Genomic DNA, 14,173 nt, shown 5'->3' with positions numbered 1-14,173 from the left:
CCTGGGTTCAAATCTGGCTTCAGACACTTCCTAGCTATGTGACCCTGGGCAAGTTACTTAGCCCCATTTGCCTACCCCTTACCATTCTTCTGCCTTAGGTTTGGTACTTTGTATCAATTCTAAGATAGAAAATAAGTGTTTTTACCAAAAAAGAAGGAAATAAACTATATACAATATCAATTATTAAGTGAATATACAAGTGTACAAAGTATTTAAATAAGAGGTGTTGTGGGAAGGAGGGTGCTAGCATTTGAGGGGACAGGCTTAGACCAAGAAGTAGAGACCTCGAGATGAGGAAAAAGAAGCCTGAGACTAGGGGAAGGAGGAATCAGTTGTGTTTAGGGTTAAAAAGTATGTATCACTTCTATTAAAATGTTTAGAATATCCGTAACAGTTTGTCACAAAAATAGTGTATTTACCAAGCATTGAGAGCCCTCTAACTCTCAGGTTCTGGTATATGCTGAGGGACTGGGACCAATTAGGGCATGTATTATCATGCTTTCCTTTTTCTCTCTTTCCCTGATCTCTCTGTCTTTCCTCTTCTCCTCTGGCCACCTCCGCCCTCCCCAGTGGACATTGCTATTACCAAATGGTGGTGACTCCAGTCATTGAGCAAATCCTGCCTGACTCGCCAGGATCTCGCCTCCCACATACTGTCACCTTGGTGTCCATCCCAGCCTCTGCTGATGGCAAGCGAGGGCTCTCTGTCTCCATCGACCCGCCCTATGGCCAGCAGGGGTGTGGCTCTGAGCACTCCCACACTGTTCGAGTTCGTGGGTGAGCATCCCCCTTGGGGCCCCTAAGAAGGTGGGAGGGCAAAGGTGCATTATGCCAAGGGTCCAGCGGATGTGACAGTTACTTCAGCTTAAGGAGCAGAAGGAAAGGAACCGGTCCTGTGACCAGGGACTTTGAAAATGTAACCAAGGACTTCTTATGAACTGCCACAGCAAGGGGATTCAGGCTAAGTGTTAAAGATGGAGTTAAAACTCAGAAATCTCAGGATTTGACTTTAGGGCCTTAGTTTCCCTCTCTGTATGCAAGGAATGTGGCTGAAGATTGCAGAGTTTGAGAGTTGGAAGGAGCATCAGAGACCATAGTTGTCCCGCCTTCAATTAATCAAGAAAATATATATATATATATATATATATATATATATATATATATATATATATATATATATATATATATATATATATATAGAGAGAGAGAGAGAGAGAGAGAGAGAGAGAGAGAGAGAGAGAGAGAGATCAAGGATTTACTTGAAGACCATCTAGGATCAGGAAGCCACTTCCACTCTGGGACAGCAACTCTCATTGCCAGGAAGTTCCTCCTGATATCAAGCACAAAGGCCACTTCCCATTTGTTACTCTTGGTTCTTTCTACTGAGGCCAAACAGAACAAGTTCTGCCCTTCCTCCTTATGGCAGGTGTCCACGATTCCCCCCAAGCTTCTCTTTCCCAGCCTGAACATCTCTAGTTCCTTCCACCCAATCTCATATGGCCTGTACTCAGGGCTCTTCACCATCCTGGTCATCTTCCTCTGGACACGTTCCAGTTAATCTATCCGTGTTTGTCTTAAACTGCAGTGCCCAGAGCTGACCACAGTACATTATAGGTAGTATGAACAGGCAGAGTACAATGGAACCATCAACTCGTGATTCCTAGAAGCTTGGCTTCCCAGTGCTGCCCCCATCACACTCCAGAGCAAGAAGCTGTCTTCTGACCTGGGGTAGCATCTCCATTTCTGGGCACAGACACAAATTGGAGGCTATCCAGAGAAGGGCAGCTAGGATGGTGGCCTGTTTTGGAAGCCATGCCATTGATTGAAGGGAATGGGGGTATTTGGACTGGAGAAGAGAAGATGTGGGGTGGTACCGGTGGGATGGGAGAGGCAGAGTACGTGGGGGAATGGCAACTTTGGGTGAGGCATTGGAGGACAGACAAAGGATGAAACAAGAAACTTGTCCTACCTTTAGGGAGCTGACATTCTCGTGGAAGAGACATGCCAGGTACTGTATACAAGTCTATCCAGACTAAACATGAGGAGAACAAGGAAGTTGAAGCTCAACGGGAGGAAGGTGGAGCCTGGCCTCAGGCACCCCAACTTCTCTTTGTTTGGGAAAGAAGCCCACCTTGTTAACCTCTTCCCTTCTACTAGCTGCCTAGAAGAAAATGCATTTCAGCCATAACTCCTTAATCTTTTCTATGAATGCATTTTTTAATTATAAACTGGAATCATGATTAAATAGAAAGAGGATCAGAGTTGGAGTTAGAGAACCTTGGGTTTAAATCCCAGCTTGGCCAAGTGGCCTTGAGTAAATCACTCCCCTGTTGAGCCTCAGCTTCCTCATCTTTATAATGAGGGGTGTTGGACGGGGACTTCTAAGACCCTTCCAGCTGGGAATCTATGATCTGAGACTAGAAGGCTTGGAGTAGGTGAGACTCATTTAAACATTTGTGCCCTAATTAGGCAGTGGAGAAGGTCGATTGGCAGTTATGAGATGTTACTCCTCCTCTCTCTGTGCCCAGGCCCTATCAATTAGAAATAGAAACTCTTTGCTAACTCTCTCTACTTCCTCTGGTCCTTTTCTTTTGGGGCTAAGAGGAATAAGCCAAATCCCTCTTCTGTGTGTTAACAGATAATGATCCCGAAGTGGACTTGCAGTGGTCTGATTTTGAGGACTCACGGTGGGGGTCCTGAGCCTACCTACTGCCAATCCAGTTGTTGGTGCTCATGGTCTGATTTTGGCCAGCTGTTAAGGTTTCCTCTGGGCCTTTATTGCTCCCTGATGATGGATCCCTTCTGTACTAAGTAGGAGGGTTGGTCCAGATAATTCTTGTGGTGTCCTTCCATTCTAAGATTCCATAACTACATGGCATTTGCTGGTCTGTCCAGGCTTCTTGTGTGCCAACACTTGGCTAACTTGGTCTTTTCTGTGCCCTGTAGAGTGGACCCAGATTGCATCAGTCCAGATGTGAAGAACTCCATCCACATTGGAGACAGGATCCTAGAGATAAATGGTACTCCCATCCGGAACGTCCCCTTAGATGAGGTATTCTCCATAATGGGGTCTTTCAGTCTCTGCTGGAGGTGGGCAAATAGGGTCTAGGGGTAAGGGAGGGCCGAAGGGTTTCAGGTCCTCTCACTCTACGACATTCATGTTTGCTTTGTACAGATTGACCTGCTAATCCAGGAGACCAGCCGCCTGCTCCAGCTGACCATTGAACACGACCCCCATGATGTTCTGGCCCATGGCACAGCTCCGGAGGCCAGCCCTCTGGCAGATCTGCGAAGCCCACTGTGCTCCCCAGCCCGTACCCCCAACACAGAAGCAGGAGCCCCTGTCCGGCAGAGGCCTGTCCTGTAAGTCATCTCCAACACAAACCTTTCTATTCTGGGCCTTCAGGCAAGGCCCTTGGCAGAAAGCAAGGCCCACCTTCTCCCACTCTTGCCTTTTCTGGGTTTTCCCAATTGGAAAAGAAACCCTAGGCTCCTAATGAAGAGAAAGTTGCTTTTGTAGACAGCTCCCTCTGCTGACAATTGGCAGCTTCTCTGTCTAGGAACTGAGTGTGATGACCTCACTAGTCATTCACTCCTGTGTGTAACTAAGACCCTTTGGAAAGCAGGCCGCATAGGACATGGCTTCTCTGGGCTAACATTACCTATAAGCAGACTAGGTAGGAAGTCACATCAGGTGGTATGAATTCAACAGGCTCTTGTCCCCACCTTCCAATGACACTAGACAATTAATAATAAAAAATAAATGTTAAATGCCAGCTGTGCACATAGCACTCAGCTAGGCCATAGAGACTGAGGTTGGAAGTGGAATATCCCCTGCTTACATTACCCAGTTAGGATTCAAACGTGAGATCAGATATTTCTGCAGATGGAATACAGGTATTCATTCACACTAAGGTGTGAGGGACTGGGTACAGTTTAATCAAGTAGGAGAGGGAACAGGAGACTACTGAGCACCTTAGGTGAGTGAAGGAGCTGCCCCAAAGGTCTTCAGTTAGAATCAGACTTGCATGATTTCATCATTTTGCTGAGGAGTGGCCTTAAATGTATCTCTCCCTTGGAGGGATGCCAGGAGAGGGTAATAGTAGGTATAGTATAGTAGGTAGAGTGGAAGCTAGAAGAAGGGATCAGGTAGTTCTAGAAGCAGGAGAAGACTTTGCCCCAACCCAGGTGGCGAGTGGGGAGTAGAAGAACTCTGTGCCAGACTCTGCAAGCCTTTCTATCTGTGCCAATAGGAGGAGCTGCAGCATTGACAAATCACCCTGTGGCAGCTCGCTGGGCTCCCCAGCCTCCCAGCGGAAGGATCTGGGCCGTTCTGAGTCCCTTCGAATTGTGTCTCGGACCCACCGCATCTTCCGGCCTTCTGACCTCATTCATGGTGAAGTCTTGGGGAAGGGCTGTTTTGGACAGGCCATCAAGGTATGGGCTCCAGCTTTGTCCCTGGCTGGGTGGGAGGACTTTGAGGGGTGAGAATTTGCTGAGTATCACTGTATATCCCCCTACCCTTCTCCCTTACAATTATAGCATAAAATCGTAACATATTAAATCTAAGAAAATAATTTGAGTTACTCTAGTCCATCCATAGTTTTTCCTTAATAGGGGAGCAAACTAAGACCCAGAGAAGCAATTTTTAATCCAAGATCAAATTGCAAGTTAGCAGAACCAGAAAGAAGAATCAAAAAGGGCCTCTCACTTTTTATTTAATCCTTTACTTTCTATCTTACTAACAACTCTAAGATAGAAGGGCAAGAGCTAGGCAGACAGGGTTAAGTGACTTCCCCAGGGTCACACAGCTAGGAAGTGTCTGAGATTGCAGGCCTGGTACTCTATTCACTGAGCCCCCTACTTTTCTTTCTCTTGTACCTACCATGGTTGGTGCTGCACTAAGGATCATAAAGTCCATTCTGGACTCCCAGCTCTCCTGCCTCTACCCTAATTCCTCCATGTTACTTGGTTGTAACCCAAAAGATTTTTCTGCTGAGCTGCCTTCCTCCCCAGAGGAGTTAGAGCAGGGCCTTCTGGTGGTTTCGCTGTGGACCAACCCCCACGTGGTGATTTTCCCCAGGTAACTCACCGAGAGACCGGCGAGGTGATGGTGATGAAGGAACTCATCCGATTCGATGAGGAGACACAGAGGACATTTCTCAAAGAGGTCAGTCTAGTTCCAGGGGGCCTGCAAGCACTTGGTAGACCCTTACTGTCAACAATTTCACTTCAATTATTTTGTTTTTTAATTAATTCAATTTCTGCCTCTTTTTTAAATTAATTTGTTTGTTACACTAAAATTCCCAAATATCGCCCTCCCCTCCTGCATTAGAGGAGATAATTCACTTGCATTTTATTTTCAGATGTGAATCCTCTCCTTCCCACCTCTCCTGTCCCTAGAAGCCTAAAATACTCCAGACCCCAGTTCATACAAGATATAAGATCTTGTGAGCTAGAGGTCCTAAAAGGGGAGGACCCTGAGTTATAAGCTTGGAGCTGGATGTGACCTCAGAGGCCATCTAGTCCAGCTCATTTTACAGATGAGGAAACTCCTACCTAGAGGTAAAGTCACTCACCCAAGATTATGCCCAAGATTAGACATTGAGCATCGTTGCCCTCAGAGCCAGGAGGAGCTTTCCCCTAAAAGGGAAAGAATAAAATCTGCCCATGTTGTCCAGTGGCTTAAAAGGGAAAGAATAAAATCTGCCCATATTGTCCAGTGGCTTAGAAAAATCTATTGATCAGAATCACAGTAACACCACTTACGAAGGTCCTGCAGTGTGCCTATTGTGTGTGGGTAGGGAGGCCAGACAAAGAAAAGCCAAAAACACCATGCCTGCCTTCTAGGTGCTTCCACACAAGAGCTGTTGGGAAGGTAGAACAGACAGGATTTGGCAGTGTATTGGATGGGGGAGGGGGGATAATGAGGAATTGAGGATGCCATGTAGGCCGTGAGCCCAGGTGACAGAATATGAGGGTGGTGATGCCCTTGATGATAATAGGTAAGTGAGGAAGATGATGAAGTCAGTTTTGGTCATGTTGAGTTTAAGATGACAATGGGGGCAGCTAGGTGGCTCAGTGGATAGAGAGCCAGGCCTGGAGAAGGGATATACTGGGTTCAAGTCTTGTCTCGGGCACTAGCTGTGTGACCCTGGACAAGTCACTTAACCTCAACTGCCTAGGTTTTACTGTTTTTCTGCCTTAGAACCAATACATAGTATTAGGAACCAGCTGAGAGGGATTGGGAGGAGAGCTAATACAATGATAACTGGGGCTTCAGAATCACTGAGAGTATGATGGGGTTGCAATATACTTGCCATCGAAGAACAAGGTCAGGCAGGTTATCCTTGCTCCCAGGGAACTGGAAGCCAGAGTAAAGGTTGGGGAGGCCCAAGATGAGCTGATAGCAGACTGAGCGGTGAGACTGGGCCTTCTCACAATCTGGAGCTTCCAGTGACAACAGATTTTAGGAGAACTAGAGGGGTTCTTAGAGGTTATCTAGTCTATTCCCCCATTCTATAGATGAGGAAGCTGAGGCCCAGAGACCCAAATGACTTGGCCAGAGACCACAGACTGAGCAAAACCAGTGGAAAAGATTGCTAAGAAAGCCATCTTTCAGAAGTCTCTGAGGTTCTCCAAGGGCACTCTCTTTGAGGGAAGCTTCAGAGCTGTGCTCTTTTTAATTTTTTTTAAAACCCTCACCTTCTGTCTTGGAATCAATACTGGGTATTGGTTCCAAGGCAGAAGAGTGGTCAGGGCTAGGCAATGGGGTCAAGTGACTTGCCCAGGGTCACACAGCTGGGAAGTGTCTGAGGCCAGATTTGAACCTAGGACCTCTCATCTCTAGGTCTGGCTCTCAATCCACTGAGCTACCCAGCTGCCCCCAGAGCTGTGCTCTTTTAAGCTTTATCTGCTATTAGTTTTCATCAGTGGTCACCACTCCAGCTCCTCAACCATCCTTTTCTGCCATGCAGACCAGCCTCCAATCCCTGTCCAAGGAGCCTCTCCTGGGAACATGAGAACAGAATGTTTCTTTCCTGGTGCCTGACCCTGAGGGAGATGCACCGGCTCATCCCAATAGCCAATTGAGGAAGGGAACCTCAATGCTCTTCCTGTTTTCTCTTCCATTTGAAATCACCCAGAGTTCCCAGCCAAGAGTAACCTTTCCCAGAGGAGCCATTTGGATCATTATTATTCGCTACTTCCTGTCCCAGCTGGATCATCTGGGAGGCTGTTTTTGAGCCGCTCTGACCTGCAGGCCTTCAATTCCCTGGGCTCAGGCTGCCTCTTCCTATGACTATGACTCTGATTAATAGCTGGGCCCCTTGTCTTGAATGGGTGAGATCTGATTAGAGGCTGCTGTGGAGCTGGGCCCCAGGCACCCCCCAGTGTTGCTGGGGCTCCGGTATAGATTGTAGTGCGTCCTTAGGACTGTGGAGTTTATTGATAGCACCCGTGATCCCTGGAGAGTAGCTGACTGATCTCATCCATGGGGACTCCCTTGGCTGCTGTAGATTGTAATTCAGCCACACCTTCTCATCTTATTTAGTCTTCCCATAAGTCCTTCATGGCACGGAATGGTAGTCATTCACCCAGTCTAACACTTGTTAAGTCTGTGATCTCCAGAGTTCCTTGTCCGGGAACAGACAGCTGAGATGAAGCAGATCAAGCCTGGGCTGAGAGCCAGAGTGAGTCCTAGACTCAGTGCTGCCATCAACCCACATCCAAAGGGTCATAGATTTAGAGCTGGAAAAGACTTCTATTCCAACCCCTTCGTTTTGTCCATGAGGCAGCGGAGGCCCAGGGAGGTGATGTGTGTTATCTCCCCAAGGTCACAGAAGTCATAAATGGCAGAACCAGGTTTGGGGATTTGAACCTGGGTCCCCTGGCTTAAAATCCATCCTTCTTCTCCTGGACCACATTGCCTTCTCCTAGTTAAAGGTTTCATGGCACCGCCAGAAGAGAGGAAGGCTGGGCTAGAGAAGTGGGCACAGGTGCCCCGGGGTCCTGGACTTGCAGGAGGTGGAAGGGTCCCTTTCCACCCCCACAGCCTAGAGCCACAGCTGCTCCACCCTAAATTAATCCAGAGGAACCTCCAGTAGCTGCCCTTTGTCCTCCCTTCAGGTGAAGGTAATGCGGTGCCTGGAGCATCCCAATGTGCTCAAGTTCATCGGGGTGCTCTACAAGGACAAGAGGTTGAACTTCATCACCGAGTACATCAAGGGTGGTACCCTCCGGGGAATCATCAAGAGCATGGTGAGTGGGTCACAGTGGCTGGTCTTATGAAGAGGGCCAGGGCTCGCAAGTATAGCTATGGATGCCCCAAGTCATCTGGTAGAGAGCTGAGCAGCCCCTCGGTGGCCAAGAGTGCTATAATGGTGGTGGGAGCTCAGAACTATAGCTATGGATGCCCCAAGTCATCTGGTAGAGAGCTGAGCAGCCCCTCGGTGGCCAGGAGTGCTACAATGGTGGTGGGAGCTCAGAACTATAGCTATGGATGCCCCAAGTCATCTGGTAGAGAGCTGAGCAGCCCCTCGGTGGCCAAGAGTGCTACAGTGGTGGTGGGAGCTCAGAATTAGAGCTATGGATATCCCAAGTCATCTGGTAGAGAGCTGAGCAGCCCCTCGGTGGCCAGGAGTGCTACAGGGGTGATGGGAGCTCAGAACTATAGCTATGGATGCCCCAAGTCATCTGGTAGAGAGCTGAGCAGCCCCTCGTTGGCCAGGAGTGCTACAGGGGTGATGGGAGCTCAGAACTATAGCTATGGATGCCCCAAGTCATCTGGTAGAGAGCTGAGCAGCCCCTCGGTGGCCAGGAGTGCTACAATGGTGGTGGGAGCTCAGAACTATAGCTATGGATGCCCCAAGTCATCTGGTAGAGAGCTGAGCAGCCCCTCGGTGGCCAAGAGTGCTACAGTGGTGGTGGGAGCTCAGAACTATAGCTATGGATGCCCCAAGTCATCTGGTAGAGAGCTGAGCAGCCCCTCGGTGGCCAAGAGTGCTACAGTGGTGGTGGGAGCTCAGAACTATAGCTATGGATGCCCCAAGTCATCTGGTAGAGAGCTGAGCAGCCCCTCGGTGGCCAGGAGTGCTACAGGGGTGATGGGAGCTCAGAACTATAGCTATGGATGCCCCAAGTCATCTGGTAGAGAGCTGAGCAGCCCCTCGGTGGCCAGGAGTGCTACAGGGGTGATGGGAGCTCAGAATTAGAGCTATGGATATCCCAAGTCATCTGGTAGAGAGCTGAGCAGCCCCTCGGTGGCCAGTAGCATTTTTTTTCAGTTAAACCCTTTCCTCCTGTCTTAGAATTTATATGATGTAGAAGTTCCAAGGCAGAAGAGCATAAGGGCTAAGTTTGGGATTAAGTGACTTGCCCAAGGTCACACTGCCAGGAGGCCTTTGTGATACAGCTAATGGGATCAATAGAGGCCCAGGGGCTAATCCAACACTAGGGTCAGGGCCTGGGTCTGTGTCTGGTGATAGAATCCATTTATCTAGGGCGGGAGGTCCAGTCTGAGGGCTGAGGTTCAAGGACCTAGTAGGAGCCTCGAGTCAAGGGGTCAGTCTGGGGAAGAATGAGGAAGAAAGGAAATCAGCATTTTATTAAGGCTCACTAATCATCAGCCATTGTGCTACCGCAGATACAGATAAGAGGAAAGAGTCCCTGCCCACCCAGTGGGGAAGACAGCTTATAAGAAGGATCTGAAGGGCAGAGTGGGTAGGGGCATGCTTTTAAAGGCTTTTTAAAGGGCAGGCAGGGCCCTTCCACAAAATGTAGGCTTCAGCAAGAGCTTACTGAAGGGAGAAGGGAGTGGGGGGCAGGAGTCAAGGGTCAGGGCTCTGGGGCCAAGATTAGGGCCAAATGAAAGGCTGAGCCAAGAGCCAGGGGTAGAATTGCACGTAGTCGAGGCAGAAATGATTCTCACTTTAGAGCCGAGATGACTAGCTTTAGGATCCAGGAAGTCAGGCCTTTGGGGGGGAAAGGGAGGGTGAGCACACCCTGGATCATGGCCTCAGGCTGTCTGGCTGCTGGAGGACGTGTCTGGACTTGCTAGGAACAGGTCAGCATCCCTGCTGGCCCAGCTTGTGCCCTGCCATCTGTCCTCTTGTCACAGCTCAATGGCAACCTACTCTCTGCCTCCACAGGACAGCCAGTACCCCTGGAGCCAGCGGGTCAGCTTTGCCAAGGACATCGCCTCTGGAATGGTAAAGAGGAAGGGGACAGAAGGGAAGGGGGAACAAGACAGAGAGGACTGTGGGAGGAGCTGCCCCGGCTGACAGCAAGGGAGGCATTGCCTGCTCCTCCCTTTGCCAGCCTTTGAAAGTGCTGGAAATTCTGCCATTAGGGATTCATTCTTTGGGGGACCACATTTTCTCTCCAAAATCTCTTTTTTTAATGCAAATTTTCCTGAGATGGGGAACACATGAATCCCTTCATACTTCAGTGAGAATGAGAATATCAGCGGTTCCCTCCAGATTTTGGACGGGGGTGAGGAAAGGGGAGTAGAAGGCAAAGCTGGGGTGAGGCACCAAGGGCAGCCCTGGGAGAGGCTGAGGCCTGGCCTGGGGATCCCTGTTCTCTTGGGCCAAGGGATGACCTTCTGCCTCCCTTTTGCACCCAGGCCTATCTGCATTCCATGAACATCATCCACCGAGATCTAAACTCCCACAACTGCCTGGTGAGAGAGGTAAGGTCACTGACAGCTGGAGGAGATGGGGAGATGGGGGTCAGAGGTTGGGCTGCCCTTGTTCTGTCTCTCTCTTGTTTCCTCTCTCCCTCTTATCTTTCTTCCTCTTCCTGAGTCTTCCTCTCTCCTTTTCTTTCCATCTCTCTCTTCCCCTCTCCCGTCCCTCTCTAGCCCTTTCACCTTCACTCCTGGCTGCCCCACTCTCTCTCTCCCCTCTCTCTCTCTCTCTCTCTCTCTCTCTCTTTCTCTCTCTCTTTCTCTCTCTCCTCTCTCTCTCTTTCTCTCCCTTTTTCTTTTCTCTCACTCTCTCCCTCCTTTTCTGTCTCTCTTACTCTCTCCTTTCCTCCCTTAGCTCATTTTTCTCTTTCTCTCCCTCTCCTTTTTTCTTTCTTCTCACTCCTTCCCTCCCTCTCTCCTTCTTTCCTTCCTTTTCTGTCTCTTTCTCTTCCTTCTTCCTTCCCTCTTTCTCTGTCTCTTTTTTCTCTCTCCTTCCTTCTCTTTCTGTTGCTTCCTCTCCATTCTTCCCTCTCTCTCTCCTTCTTTCCCTCCTTTTCTGTCTCTTTCTCTTCCTTCTTCCCTCTTTCTCGGTCTCTTTCTTCTCCCTCCTTCCTTCCCTTTCTGTTGCTTCCTCTCCATTCTTCCCTCCCTCTCTATCTTTTCTCTCTCCTTCCCTCCCACTTTCCTTCTTTCCTTCCTTTTTGGTCTCTTTCTCTTCCCTCTTTCTCTCCCTTTCTTCTCTCTCCTTCCTTCCCTTTCTGTCACTTCCTCTCCATTCTTCCCTCCCTCTCTATCTCTTCTCTCTCCTTCCCTCCCTCTCTCTTCTTTTGTTCCTTTTCTGTCTCTCTTTTCTTCCTTCCCTCTTTCTCTGTCTTTCTTCTCTCTCCTTCCTTCCCTTTCTGTCACTTCCTCTCCATTCTTCCCTCCTTCTCTATCTCTTCTCTCTCCTTCCCTCCCTCTCTCTTCTTTTGTTCCTTTTCTGTCTCTCTTCCTTCTTCCTTCCCTCTTTCTCTGTCTTTCTTCTCTCTCCTTCCTTCCCTTTCTGTCACTTCCTCTCCATTCTTCCCTCCTTCTCTATCTCTTCTCTCTCCTTCCCTCCCTCTCTCTTCTTTTGTTCCTTTTCTGTCTCTCTTCCTTCTTCCTTCCCTCTTTCTCTGTCTTTCTTCTCTCTCCTTCCTTCCCTTTCTGTCACTTCCTCTCCATTCTTCTCTCTCTCTATCTCTTCTCTCTCCTTCTTCCCCTCTCCTTCCCTGTCTCTGTCTGTCTTTCTGTCTCTCTCCTTCCTCTCTCTCCCTTTCTCCCTCTCTCTCTGTCTTCCCCCAACACTTTCCCTCCCTTTCATGCCTTCTCTGTCCCTGCTTCTCTGTCTTTCTCTTTCCCATATAAGACATCTGAGTCCTCCTGGCTTCATCTCCCCAGAACAGTGCCCACGTGGGTCCCTCAGAAGCCGTTGGGCATTCCCTCCTTCTGCCCTCCTTCCCCCAACTTCCTCTAGGGCCTCTCCTCTTATTCAGTCCAGTCTTCATGGAGCAGTGGCTGTGTACCCAGCCCTGGCTCGGCTCACTTGTGAGGGAGGTAGGAGAGATAAGGGGCAAGGTCCCAGCCCTCCAGGAAGTCATAGCCCAGAGGAGAGGCAAGACCCATAGCAGAGTTGAGGTGTCCCATGGAGCCTCCTCTGTGGGCCTTATCTGCCCCCTTCCTCTAGCCTAGTAATGAGCAGAGTGGGCTGGCTAGGTCCAGTAGAGACCCACAGGATGTCATAGCCACCCCCTCCTTTGATAGATCAGCAGACTGGGAAATGGAGAACTAAAGAGGTTTGTCCAGTGAGGAAGCCTCCGAGGCAGATTTCGAACCCAGGTCCTCTTGACTCCTAAGTGCAGTGCTGTATCTGCCACTCTCTCCCCTTCAAACTGGATGTCAGTGGGATGCTAGGAGTCTTCTCTCTTTGCTCCTCAGAACAAGAACGTCGTCGTGGCCGACTTCGGGCTGGCCCGGCTCATGGTGGATGAGAAGAACCAGCCTGACCAGCTCCAGAGCCTCAAGAAGCCAGACAGAAAGAAGCGGTACACTGTGGTGGGAAACCCCTATTGGATGGCCCCCGAGATGATCAATGGTGAGTGGAGGCAGAGCGGGGATCCCCTCCCAGGCAGCGTGTCCAACAGGTCTCAGGAGGGGCCAGGAGACCCCAAAAGGGCCTGGGCGTCCAGGCTAGGGTTCTCAAACTCCCCTGCTCAGGCAGAGTGACCCCAGAGGCCATTGCCTCTCCGCTGCGAAGCTGTGGCCTGGGGGATGAGCACCCCGTTTGGAGTCCTGACTCTGCCTCTGTCCCCTGACTCCTTGGGCGAGTCTCTAGGGCAGTTCCCTCATCCAAGCAACAAGGGAGTTGGATCGGATGCTCTCTAAAGAGTCTTCTATCTGTTGATGGACTGATAAATATTGATTAAGCACTTACTGTATGCCTTTCCCATAGCATGGTGTAGTGGCTTGTAAGAAGGGAACCAGAACAGAAAAACCCCAGCAAAGAGAGGATGCAGAAGGGCAGGGTTTGCTGCCAAGAACTCAAGAAGGAAGGAGCCTCCGGACAAACTATTGGCCTTACCAGTAAAGAAATAATAATAAGGGGCAGCTAGGGAACGCGGTGAATAGAGAGCGAGGCCGAGCCTTTGCTGCTCTTCTGCCTTGAAACCAAGACTTGGGATTGATTCTTTTTTTTTTCCTTTAACCCTTACCTTCTTAGACTCAATATTGAGGGTCAGTTCCAAGGCACTGAGTGTGAGGGCTAGGTAATTGGGGTGAAGTGACTTGCCCAGGGTCACACATCTAAGATGTATCCATCCCGCTGTCCCCACTTGGTAGCAATTCTAAGGCAAGGGATGAGGAGTTTTTTAAAGGCAAAATAAAATAATGAGCTACCTTAAACAGAGTCAAAGCTCGGTCGTATAAAAATGAACTCCATCAGTAATTTGTAAATTTGTAAAATGGGTAAATTTGTTTAAAAAAAGGGGGGGAGGAAAGGAAAGACAAGACAGTCAAGGGAAGGGAATCATCGAAGGGGTGACTGGGCATCGGGTCAAGGACAATGCTATAACCAGGGGGTTGGTGTAGAAAAGCAGAAGTTTGGTCTTTGAGACTTTGGCACAGGACAGGATGGGCTGGTGCCAAAGGAATTTGAAGTGTGAAACTCTAGAGGAGAGGGTGTTTTGCCCCCTTGCCCTCTCCCAAGGGCAAGGACCCTCTTTTTGCCCTTCTTTGTATGCCCATTGCTTAGCCCAGGGTCTGGCGTATGGTAAATGGCCACCAAACACGGACAATTATCTCAGTCCTGGTGACCTTAGTTTTTCATAAGTGTGAGTGTTGGAAGAAGGTAAGAAAAGAGGGTGCAGGTGGCACAAGGAGAGGTTTGGAGTATCCAAAGTGGGAAGTTCAAATGTCAATCAGGGAAGAGGAGAAGGCGGTCGGGGACCCAGGTGAGCCTGCACACCACAG

The 14,173-nt window shown here is 49.4% G+C and overlaps 1 protein-coding gene across 2 annotated transcripts in view; it reads left to right on the top strand.

Moving 5' to 3' along the window:
- Positions 1-14,173, top strand: part of LIMK1 (LIM domain kinase 1) — a 33,664-nt gene that overhangs the window by 15,733 nt on the left and 3,758 nt on the right. For both annotated transcript variants that reach the window (XM_056819754.1, XM_056819755.1), the window contains 9 exons: positions 571-777; positions 2,947-3,052; positions 3,176-3,363; positions 4,254-4,437; positions 5,084-5,170; positions 8,128-8,259; positions 10,149-10,208; positions 10,625-10,690; positions 12,644-12,800. In XM_056819754.1, the coding sequence (XP_056675732.1) occupies positions 571-777; positions 2,947-3,052; positions 3,176-3,363; positions 4,254-4,437; positions 5,084-5,170; positions 8,128-8,259; positions 10,149-10,208; positions 10,625-10,690; positions 12,644-12,800 (1,187 nt within the window). The remainder of the gene's footprint in view (positions 1-570; positions 778-2,946; positions 3,053-3,175; positions 3,364-4,253; positions 4,438-5,083; positions 5,171-8,127; positions 8,260-10,148; positions 10,209-10,624; positions 10,691-12,643; positions 12,801-14,173) is intronic.

Source organism: Monodelphis domestica, chromosome 2 (assembly GCF_027887165.1).
Source record: "Monodelphis domestica isolate mMonDom1 chromosome 2, mMonDom1.pri, whole genome shotgun sequence".
In the NCBI taxonomy this organism is placed as follows: domain Eukaryota; kingdom Metazoa; phylum Chordata; class Mammalia; order Didelphimorphia; family Didelphidae; genus Monodelphis; species Monodelphis domestica.
The sequence above is the reverse complement of the archived record's forward strand: the minus strand, read 5'-3'. Positions and strand labels throughout refer to the sequence as shown.